Consider the following 12,106-nt stretch of genomic DNA (forward strand, 5'->3'; position numbering starts at 1 on the left):
AAAGATCCTAATTTATTTTTTAATGCAATGCAATCGCTTCAATCTGAGTCATCCATGCAGGAAACCAAGGCAGCCTGTTGTTGGCCCAGAAGGAAATCCTAGCTGATTTAATGTCTGTATCATGGTTGAGTGCAATGAAACCACAATACAATACCATGTAATACACATAATAAAAAGTAAGTATTTTGATGAATAGATCATATCAGGTTTATTGTAGTGACACACTGCTCATGTATATTGCATTGTCATTTAGATTAAACATCAATTCTATGAGTTTCATGAGTGCCAAGAATTTTTTAGACCTTTATCAAAACTCTTCATTTGAGACGGACCGTGAAAACAAATACTAATTCGAAAAAAAGGAAGAAATGATATTATCTGACATATTACATTTATTTCAATGTAAAATTAATTTTTAACTTTTACATGGTACATTGCTAACTGTTATAACAGATGTATCACCTGAATAAAACAAAAAATCTATTACAAATTTATTTTATAATTAATTTTTAAAGTGTGCAGATACCTATTTAACCAACATGTAATTGACTTGCCGGGGAATCTTTTTCATAATATTTTATACAAATTTATGTAATTCACGTTATTACTAAATGATCAATACAGTTAAAACATGAACTTCATGGAATATGTATTTTATTTAATTTTGACATTTTTCAAAACTCTTTCATCACATAGGGAAAGTGTGCACCAATAGGAGATTAGTGCGGTACCATACGTCAGACGTAAGAAGCGTGCCAGAAGCGCGTCAGCGCCCCAGTAGTAAGCAGAGTAGACTGTAGCGCTCGAGCTCCATTGAAAGTGGCTCCGCGGCTGGGAGACAGTACAGCCGGACAAGGGGGCGGACCGGCGAGAGGAAACTTGACAGAAAACAACTTCACTCACTCTGCTAACCTCCATAAAAATGTTATAAATAGCGTTTATAATTCTGGAGACAGGCAACTGTGGTCGCTGACAGACGTGCCGTTGCGGCGGAGTCGCGCCCGGTGAAGGAATAACGTTAGCAAGAAAACGGAGAAAAAAGGTGAGGTGGACACACGTCTGGGAAAAAGTGAAGGAGGGTAGTGACAAGTCAGCGGACACTTCCACAGGCAGGACTCGGCCACACAGTACGTAGCCCTACGTTTGCTCTCGTGGCAGATAGCAAAGTGCAGACGGGTCATGCGGATTTCTCCGGTCGCTGATCGGAGCGCCGCGTCGCAGCAGTAAACGGTGGAGAAAGAGAGAAGAAGCAGAAAACAGAAGAACCAAGCCGCTCCTCTACCGCTCTGCAAGTCCGTCCAAGCGGGCTCCAGGTCCGAGGGAAGAGCCACCATGTCCCGGAGAAAACAAAGCAAACCCCGGCAGATAAAACGTAAGAATGAACCAAGTTGGTGACTTAATGCTGTGTTGTTGTTGTAGTGTTGGGAGGAGTAGTGCGTGCTATGGCACGCGCACTTTGGGAAGAAGCCGCGTGTTTTGTGTGTGTGTGTGTGACGCTTCTGTGGAACTGAGCGTTCACCACAAAGTTAATAAGTAGTGTGAATCCTCACTGTACCGCCGCACTGTCTCCACAGTAGTTTTATGATACCGTTTTATGGGCAAATATCTCCTAAAAATACAACATGGACACACAGAAGACTTTGTGTTTCATAATGGAAGTATCTGAAAGTACAGGTTCCGATTAGGTGTTTTCTTAGAATAATAGAGCGACATAGCTTTACGCTTTTCTTTTTTCTTATTATCAAAGCGGCACTTGGCAGCCTCACTGTACAGAGCATATAAAATAAGTTTTCATTTGTTAGCCTGTAAAGAATGCTTTTTCCATTGGCAGCTAAAACTGTAGCCGTGGCTTCCTGTTTAATTCTGTTGTGGAAACGTCAGTGTTCTCTGAAAAAGCAGATGTGAACAGAGATAAAGCAGCGATCCGATGTAAGCTCAGATAAAGATTAAAATTGGATCTTTTTTATTTGTTTTCTGTCTGAGGCAGCGCCGAGGCCGCCGTTGCATTTTCCCCCTGGCTTTTCACTTCTCTTTTCCAGAGATGGGGCGTCAGATAGGCCGCCTGGCAGATCTCTTCTGCTGATAGCTGCTTACAATTGGATCTTTTTTTCATCTATCCTTTTAACTCAATAATGCATCTTAGGGCCGCTTGAAAGGCCTTTTTCTTGGTCTGGCGCTTGGCTGGTCTCCGTGCTTGACGACTTCTTCCTGTTTATAAAACGTGTGAAGGTTTATCTCTGGTGACTGATGTTCAAAGTTGATATGAAAGCGTATTAATGATGTGGTGATTAACCCCTCCCTATGCTTTGTGAGGCCAAAAACACAGGCCTGTTGCACACAAAACTAATGAAGTGTTCCACTATGCATTTAATGTAATTATACTAGAGGTTGGTATATTAAGAAAAAGTGTGTATGTAGAGTATCTTATTTGGAAGCTACAGCTGGAATGGAAACCATGACATCAGCAGGACATTTTGTTTGGTGAGTTATCAGGTTGAGCAAATAATAATATCTTGTCATCAGTGATTGTGTCACTGTGTTCCCAGAAACCCAGAGTCTAAAAGCAACATTTGAAAGTTCAGCCTGTATAGTATCACTTAACTACATAAATAGAGTTATATATTATGCAAATATACATAAGTCAACATTTCTGAAAAAAATCTTATCAAATAATCTGGTTCGGGTGGCTGTAGCTATACTTTGTTTGTTTTTTATTCTAAAGCTGTTGAAAAAGTACACAACATCATTTCATGTCCCTAAGTTGATTGCAAGTCACTATGTAACCTGAAAACTAAGCCTAAAGAAGTCATTTGTAACAAAATGTGGCCAATATAATAATTTTACCAGCTATAATAGGTGTGAATAGCAGAATTACTCACTGTAGCTAATTAAGTGTAATTCATGGAGTTCGTCAAACCACAGAATGGAACTCTTGATTTGTAGTCTGATAGAAAAGCTCTTTGTATGCTGGCATCTTTACTATTATTGATTAACCAAAGATTAGTAAATTGAAGCAGACACAGCCCTCTTTGTAACAAATTGAAGACTTGGTTAGGCTTTCTTTTCTACTGCTCCAACAGAGTGATGGGTGTCACTACACAAATGACAATCTGCGTGATTGCCTCAATTCAACAGAAGGCGGCCGAGAAGATGCTGAGTGCAAATGACGTATCAGTTTCACATGCATGAAATTGATGTTAAAACTTGTCACCGTTAAAAAGTCTGACTCATCACCCTCAGAATTCAGAGCTGTGAAACTAACATAAACTTTAGCATGAAAAGCTAGAAAAGCAAGTGCAGAATTGGCATTAGTATAATGGTTTTTCGGCTGTTATTAGTTTATTTATATTCTGTTATAAAACACACCCGCAGCCCACTTTATAATAATAATAATAATAATAATAATAATAATAATAATAATAATAATAGCTTTATTTATAAAGCACTTATCCAACTGTGTACAAAGTGCTGTACATTAAAAGGAAAATAAAGATAATTAAATAAATAAAATCAGGTTAAATATAAAATCAAAGAAATGCACAAAGTAAAATACATCAAGTGATATAGATAGAATATACTATTTATACTAAAACAAGAATCTCACATCACAGGAAAGGCAAATCTATAAAAATGCGTTTTCAGGTGAGACTTAAAAGATGACACTGAGTCAGAGAGCCTCATTTCCTCAGGCAGGTTATTCCATAGTTTTGGAGCCATGATGGAAAATGCTCTATTGACAACTATTGCTGGCAACTCTTAGTGTTTTCTAATAGGTAGATGTGCCAAGCAACTTGTATGATTTATCAAGTCCCAATTTATTTTCACTTTTTCATACCTGTTTCAATAGAGAGGCCTATCAGCTATGAACTTCCAGCAGACACCTGTAGTAAAGCCTGCAGCAAGGCCTGGAGATATATTCCAGACCCAGAGGCTGATAAACCCAGGCTAGACTTGATGTGTAGGAGAGAGACATAGTGTGTGTACATATGTGCGTCTCAGGGGTCTCATGGCCGTCTTTATCAGTGCTTCTGGTCCACCATGCTTCCCTGTGCGCCAGGCTTCAGCTGTGGTCGAGGCCAGCCGTGCTCTCAGCTCCCGTGACTTTCTTGCGATTTGACAGACATTTTGATAGGAGCGAGTGAGAGTGATAACGACTTTGTACGGCTAGGGTGTGTTGTGCACCAGTGAGGTGGGGGTCACTGGTGCTACCACCAACACTACCACTACTACTATTACTACTTATGTAGAGTGTCCACCATGTTGTTTTCAGCACAATGCATGCTGATACTGATATGATGAATTCCAGTCAGGTCACAGTGGTGTTGGCTCAAATTTCATTATCAAACTAATTCACTCTTAGCCGCCAGTTTAAAAATAGTGAATGTAGTTTCGTACTGTACAGTAACACTTTTGTAACTAAAGCAAAGTTGTTTTGTGATAAGTTGTTTTTCTAATCCAATTGGTGTAAAAAAAAGTGTCTATGTAATGGTTAACAGAAACGTAATCCTGCAGCTGCTTCAGTTACAACCCCCCCCCCCCCCCCCCCCCCCCGCCCCCCAGCAGCTGGAGCCTAATGTTTTAAAAAAAGATGAGAAGAAAGATGCTCTAACCGATTGCAAAATGATTTGACATGTTGCATTTAAATATGTTTTATATAATATATAGTGTACAATACCTGCAACAGATTTTGAGCCATAAGGTTAGAGATGGAGTAGTAAATCCTTATCACTGTATAGTTTAAAACATTCTTAGGGAGTAATTGGAAAAGCTCAAACTTAATTATTAATAGACCAATGGGTTTTGGCATAAGGCCTCATCTGGGTCTTTTAGAAGTGTAATAAAGTGTGTAGTATAGTGTAGTGTAGTGTAGTAAATGAGAATTTAAACGAATTTGGTATGAAAAAGAAAATAATATTTAAAAATGAAAGACAACTGCTTATATCATAAATGTCAGAAACATTCAGAAATAGTGGGTTTTTGGTCAGTTGTCTTCTCAAGTTGGCAAAGAGGCAGTTGGTGTGTCTGATAATTGACAGGTGAGGCAAAGCCCTATATGTCTGGTAAATGGTGCACTCCAAAATCAGACCAAAAACACCATCAGAACACAACAAACACTCAACAGGGAAGTATCAGTTCACATTAAAAACAATAGATTATCAACACCCCTAATGCATCAACAATGTCCTTATCAAGAGCAGGGATCTGGGTAAATGTGTGAACTCAAAGACAGTTCTCAAGGTACAATTACATTTGGTGTCAGACTACAAAACCATTTTGAAAAATGGCATGGGTCTTTTATTTTTTAGTTTAAGAAAATCAGTATGCTTACATTTTCAGGCAACAGTTGAGCACTTTGACAATTCTCAGTGTGTGATTCAAATATCGCAGTGTTTGAAGTTCCATGTCTCCAATTAATGTTTACAAAAAAAAGGAGTAGTTTACAGGATCAAACAATAGGATTTGGTATTTTGTATTTGACACCCCTAATTAAAAAACTGTAAAATCAAGCCTCTTGGCTGCTATATTGCCAGTTAACCATTACCATTAAGGTGAGGAAGTGGTGATACCATGATGGAACAGAAAAATTATTAAGTTATTTATTTAATTTAAGGTGTATTTGAATTAATTTGAACCCATTTAATGTTACTTCTCAATTGTTAGATTTGGTTTTAAGTGGCAGCATGATAATAAGGAGGAAGCTACAGGTGCCTTCTGCAATTTTTAACATCCAGCTGATGATTAAATTAGACAAGTGATAACACCTAAACAATAGCTTCAAATTTGTGTTTAAAATTGTAATTCTATTGATGTATTCTTGAAATCCTAGTTTTATTATAAATGTTAAGCTATTTATTTAGCCAAGCAGGTTTGGCTGAAATGACACTCTTGTGTCATAGGATTATATAAACCCACCCCTACAGGTGATGTATTTTTGGAGTGTGTAGCTCAACAGGAGTGAAGCCCCTCCCTCCCATTCTCTGACCTGAAGTAACTTTTGTAAAAACCACCAGAAAAGCAACAATTGACAACAACAAGCCTTTCTGGAGGCGCATAGTAGAGGAGGAGAAGGGGGTGTGTAGCAGATAGATATTTGTCTGTGTCTTTTTGTGCGTCATCCTCCCCAACGGTTGGTGATCTTTCAGCTCGATAAGGCTTCCCTCTTGATGGAGAGATAGGAGGAAGGCAGGCAGGCAGGCAGCCCACTGAGGCTGGATCCCTGGGCTTATATTTTGGCGGTTAAGATGGGAGACGCGATAAAACTTGGCGGCGATTGCTGTTGCTGATATTGCAGAGAGCAAAAGAGAGACAGAGAGAGATGGGAGACTGGGCAGATGGAAGGAGAGATGGAGGATGGAGGGCACATTGTAATTACATCTGGCTGTTGCATGCCGTTTTCCCACTGTTGTCATGTTGTTGTGTTTGGTGGTTTGTTTCCGATTGGCTGGAGGTGGATCTTTTAGATAATTAAAAGAACAGAAAGCAGATGGGGAACAGAAAAAAATGCTGTGATAAGAGGGAGGAGAAGAGGAGTGGAGTTAGATAGTGGGAAGAAAGAGAGAGTGAAAAAGTGTGCGCAATATAAAACTGGTAGATGAATGTGTTGTGGCGTGTTTTTAATGGCAAACCAACCAGCTCTACTGCTCCCCCACCCTTCTCTGAAAGATGTTTAAGCCTGATAAGGAGGCCTGCTGATGTTAGATAGATAACATACTGCAGATCCACTCTGCTGATTGGGCCTCCGTGTGTGTGTCTGTGTGTGTGTGAGAGAGAGAGAGAGACTTTGTAAAAGCTTGGTTTCTGTGACATCAGTGGTAGAGCTCAGAGGTCAGCATGAATACTATGCTGCTTCCCTGCTGCTCAAAGCAAACCAGGAGGCCTGCAGAGGCCCGACAAGGAAATCACCACACTGACCTCCTCCTCTTTGTTTTCTTCTTTTTCTTTTACACCACATTGGTTTAACATCTTTAAACATTACATATGAGATTGGGATTTTGTAATTTTAATACAGAGGTTCCAGTTGAGTATATCCCAGCTGCGTGAAAGTGTGAGAGGTATGTTTTTTTTTTTTTTAAGCAGATGTCTGACAAGACTTGGGTCACATCATTGTTATATTGACTCACTGAGAGAATTCATTCAAAGAATAACTTTGAATTAATTCAAAGTGAAAAGCCAAAGTGAAATAAAATACATAAGCATTTTCAAATACAGACACAAACACATGCAGCACACTGCTTTGGTGGCTTTTCCTTGTGTGTCTTTCTGTTTGTGTATGTGTGTGTTTTTCGCCTTCTTTGTTCTGCTTTTAGCTTGATGTGAACTTTTGATAAGCCGCGGGGCCTGATCTTAGGTGCAGATAGAGATTGCCAAGTGTGATTAGAGTTGTTATCAGGCTGGAGCAGGCAGGAGCTGAGGCTCCACTGCAATAACAACAGGCCTAGACAGGAGCAGCCGGGGTCTGGACCCTGGCAATCAGTTCCAGCCCTAATGGGATTAATGTTGTTGTATAATTAGATGATAGGTGTGAATGCATTTCTTTTCTCCCTCAATCTTTTCTCACACATTCAGACCTCCCTCCTCTTCTTCTATCTCCTCCTAACAAGCACTGTCATTGATTAATTTAATTAAAATTAATACCATGTATTACTCATTGCAGATTCTATGTAAGATAAACACGTTGGAAAATTTTGGTGTTCGTTGATGTTCGTTGATGATTATCTCCAGGCTGTTTTTTTCTTCTTCTTCTTTCTTCTTAAAGCTTCTTTTCTGTTAAAGGCATGAAAGTTAAAAAGCGTACAGTAAGAAAAAAGAGGAAAGTAGCAGCATCAGCAGGATGACTCGCGCTGGGTTGATTCTACTGACAGATGCTAAATGAGCTAGATGGTGACTGATCGGACACCATGCTCAAGATCAGATAGCTTGGTGTGAGAGCTGCATGTGTCTGCAATCAGTCATACCCACACATGCATGTGCTCATAGTATAGTATCTGTATATCTGAGGGGTAGACAAAATAATGTGAACACTTTAAAACATAAAAATGATCATGTTTTTGATGGTTAGTGAAGGTGGTCTAAAGAAGCCTAAAGAAGATTAAAAAAACAACTGTCGTATGATACATATTATTAAATCTGGCTTTTTGAATTCCTTCTACATTTGTTCATGAAAGTTGTGTAGTTTTTTAAATTTTCGATCAGGATTTGCTGTGTTGACGTAGCCACTTCTTTGCATTAATACTTGTTTTCTTTGTGGCTGTCCAACAGCACTAAAAAAAAATCAATATTGTGTAATTTGTCTAAGCTAGAAAGACAAAATAAGTTAATGCGATAGCATTCAACTTGGTTTTGTGTGTGTGGCGAGATACACCAAAGGGGGAAGTTGGCAGAGTTACAGAGGAAATACTGTGCTCGGTGTGTGGATGAATTATTACCCTTTCCTGCTATTTACCCACGACCACAGCCATGTGTTGAATTATGGTTCCCCAACTCAGTGCCGTTGTAAACGGTTTCACCCTTGACCTCGGTGTTGATGACTTCACAGACGACAGAGAGAAAACATTACCCTGACCAACGGTAACACAATCTGCATCTAAACTGTTTGCCTTAGCAGTAATTACCATTCTGCCAGCTCTTCTCCAGGGATCTTTCTGAGGGCTTTACTTATGACTACAATGCTTTCTATTAGAGACGCTGAATGCTTAACCTGACTAATCAAAGGGAAAACTAATCAAAGTTTAAGGATGTGTAATGTTAAAGGCTAGATCATTTTGAAAATTTTTCATTTGTCAGTGATGTTGTGTAGGAGTGTGTAGACTAAAACTGCTTTGTGTGTAGCAGCTGTTTGTAGAAGTAGTGGCAATTTGTGGCATAGCTTTAGACCATGTGGCTCCGATCTCTGGTCAGAACGACTCTGGACACTGAGACACAGTGTGTTTAAATGAATATCTGTTTGTGTATATGTGTGGATGTGGGTGGTTGGGTGGGTGTGTTGGGTGAGGGTGTGTATAAGAAAAAGAGACAGCTAGTGTTAGCAGGAATGATAAGACAGACCATTTGCTCCTACTGTGCTGAGCGCTCTGTTTCGGAGTGTTAAGGCAACCTGCGCAAACAACATCACCTGACGTCCTTTTACAGACACATGCAGATGCACTTTGCAATAGCTCTTGTCCTAACTGACAATAAATGCAGCTGTAGCTACTGAGGTTGTATCCCCAGGTCACTGATATTAAAAACAATTAAAGAGTTAAAAGGGCAGTGGTCAAAAGTCACAGCAGGCTGACAAGCTAAAGAAATACCCCCCTGCCCCTAAACAGCTCATGAAGTGCATTATGCCCACGTGTTCATTTATCCTGACCATTGACCTTGTGTAAACCTGCATTTGTTCAGTCTGGCTTAAAAATCATCTTGTCATACTGTTAATGTTAGGTGAATACCATGCCTCTCTTAAGATTTATTATAAAAATTTTTAGTGTTAATTTTAGTGTATTAAATTTTGATAAATCCTTCCGTGTAAAAACTGGCATTTAAGGCTCAATTAACTGATTACGTCTCTAGTACTATATCAGTGGAGACTGAATTTGTGACGCAAACACCCACAGTCTTGTGTGGCAGCCCTGGAAGGTGGATTTTTTTTTCTGAGTTAAGTTGATAAGTTACTCAATAGACACAACTGTCTTTATGTACTTATATTAAAAGTAAATAGTATGGTGATATAGGACTGTACCTGTAAATTATTAGTGGGGCAGAATAACTGTACACTATCCTATCCTTATTCTATCCTTAATATAGACTAAATAACCACAGGTTTAAATTATAAAGGCAATTAAATTACTTTTTGTAGAGTGGGATATCTGAATTTAGCATCAGTTTACGTTTTGGTACTGTTGTCACCCTGTCGCACATTATTGTGACAGTTATACTTTTTTTACTATGAGAAGTTAACATACAGTCTATGTTTTGATTTTGTGACTTACTAAATGAAATAGTTGTGAACAGTGTTTGCCAGGTATTTTAATGTGTCTGGCTTATTAAAACCTTGCACAGCAATTTTAAAAATTAAGACACTTTTTGTATCTTGATTCATCAAGAGCAAAAATGTACTATTCAAACTTGAATTATTTTTATGACAAAGTCTAGCATTTACTTTAGAGTTGTTCTGTTGCTAGGATAGAAGAGACTTGTTTAACTAGTGTTCAGATGATTAATCACCAGATGAAAGAATTACAGGAAAGGGAGAAAAGAATAGAGTGAAACCAGTAAAAAGACAGAATAGAAAAAGTGAATGGCCACCGTATTTACAGCAATATACAGGAGAAAAGGTAAAAATAATGAGGGAGTGAAGAAGTAAAAGTTAGGAGGAAATGTGAAAAAATAGGAGGCGAGGTGATAAGGGCCAGTTGGAGTTTGAGACAATCCAAGGGGAAAGAGGAGATGCTAATGGAGCCTCCTGGGAGCCACCTTAACAGACGAGGTCTAGACCAGCGACTCCTCTCACTGTCTGTCCACACACACACACACACACACACACACACACACACACACACACACACACACACACACACACACACACACACACACACACACACACACACACACACACACACAAATCTGCATTGTAAAACTTGACCCACCTAAGCAGTTATTGTTGCAGTTCCTCTGGCTGCCAACAGAGGATGATAAAAATCATAAAAGCTTGTTTTGCTTTTAAGATATAGTTTATGTATTTGGTTCCATTTAGGAATGCAAGGCCTCAGAGCAGGGCCTTGCTGGTGAGTGATGAGTACCGTACCACTTTCTTTCTCTCTCAGTATCTTTCTTGTCTCTCTGTGTACATTATGAGTCATGTGAGCCAGTAGTGTTGCAGTGATCCGGGCCTTTGGATTGCTTTGTGCTTGTGTAAACCGCACTGCTCTGCTTCCCTAACTGATAAGTGAGCTGCCAATCAAATGGCTGTGTGTGTAGTGGGCTGGGACGTGTGTGTGTGTCCAGCCTTACACTATGCTCACAAACTGTATGGTACATGTCGTGGGTGAAAATAAATCATATTTGGAGCGTTTAACCTAAATCAGTTCCTGTGGACAGAAAGACGAAAAGTGGATTAAACAGAATTCCCTCTCTGTTGTAAATTGTACTGTAAATATACATGTTTTATTAAAATGACTACGGGAGAGCTCTTAGGGCAAAAGATTATCATTATTATCTTAATTATACCTCACAGTGTTTTAGCACTATGTTGGTGGAGACTATTTTGTAGTTATTTTGAATGTGAATTGTTACTGAGCTGGTGAAAGCTTTGAAACCGTGAGGGCTTGTGCTTGTCAAATCATCGTATTATATGTGGCCCTGCGGTTCACAAAATACTAGTTAAAAACCTCACTGGGTCACAAGCTGAATAACAGAAAAAAAACTACTTGGAACACCTTTGGCAAGCAATAACGTCATTGGGTCTTTTTTTGGTGTGATGTCACAAGCTTTGCACATCTACATTGGGGGATTTTCTGCCATTTCTTTGCAAATCCTCTCAAGCTCAGTCAGATTGGATGGGGACCGCTGGTGGACAGCCATTTTCAGGTCTCTCCATCGATGTTCAATATGATTCAAGTCAGGGCCTTTGATAGATGACTCTAGGACATTCACAGAGTTGTCCCTAAGACACTCCCGTATTGTCTTGGCTGTGTGCTTAGGATTGCTGTCATGTTGAGGTGAACCTTCAACCAGTCTGAGGTTCCGAGCACTGTGTATTAGACTTTTATTGAGGATATCTCTATACTTTACTCCTTTCAGCTTTCCCTTAACTCTGACGTTTTCTGAAGTCAGGGTTGAGGGACCTGACCCAAGCTGACCCAACCATTTGTGTGTTTGGACTGAGGGGAGGATTCTGTTCAGCCACTCTGCCATAAAGCCCAAATAAGTAGCGGGCTGTAGTGATGGTTGTCCTTCTTGCACTTTGTCCCATCTCTGGAGCTTAGCCAGAGTGGCCAATGGGGTTCTTGGTCACTTCTCTTACTAAGGTCCTTCTCCCCCTATTGCTCAGTTGACTGGGTGACCAGCTCTTGGAAGAATCCTGGTTGTGCCAAACATTCTCCATTTTAAAATTATGGAGGGCACTGTG

General features: G+C 39.6%; 1 protein-coding gene across 2 annotated transcripts in view; it reads left to right on the forward strand.

The window, feature by feature from the left end:
• The first annotated feature begins 313 nt into the window (after positions 1-313).
• The window catches only part of zfpm1 (zinc finger protein, FOG family member 1), a 98,817-nt gene continuing 87,024 nt past the window's right edge, over positions 314-12,106 (forward strand). Inside the window, exon 1 of one of the 2 annotated variants that reach the window (XM_067501392.1) lies at positions 314-1,372. In XM_067501392.1, the coding sequence (XP_067357493.1) occupies positions 1,333-1,372 (40 nt within the window). In that variant the 5' untranslated portion in view covers positions 314-1,332. The remainder of the gene's footprint in view (positions 1,373-12,106) is intronic. The other variant, XM_067501391.1, reaches the window with a different exon arrangement.

The sequence above is a fragment of the Channa argus genome, chromosome 4 (assembly GCF_033026475.1).
Source record: "Channa argus isolate prfri chromosome 4, Channa argus male v1.0, whole genome shotgun sequence".
NCBI classification, from domain to species: Eukaryota; Metazoa; Chordata; class Actinopteri; order Anabantiformes; family Channidae; genus Channa; species Channa argus.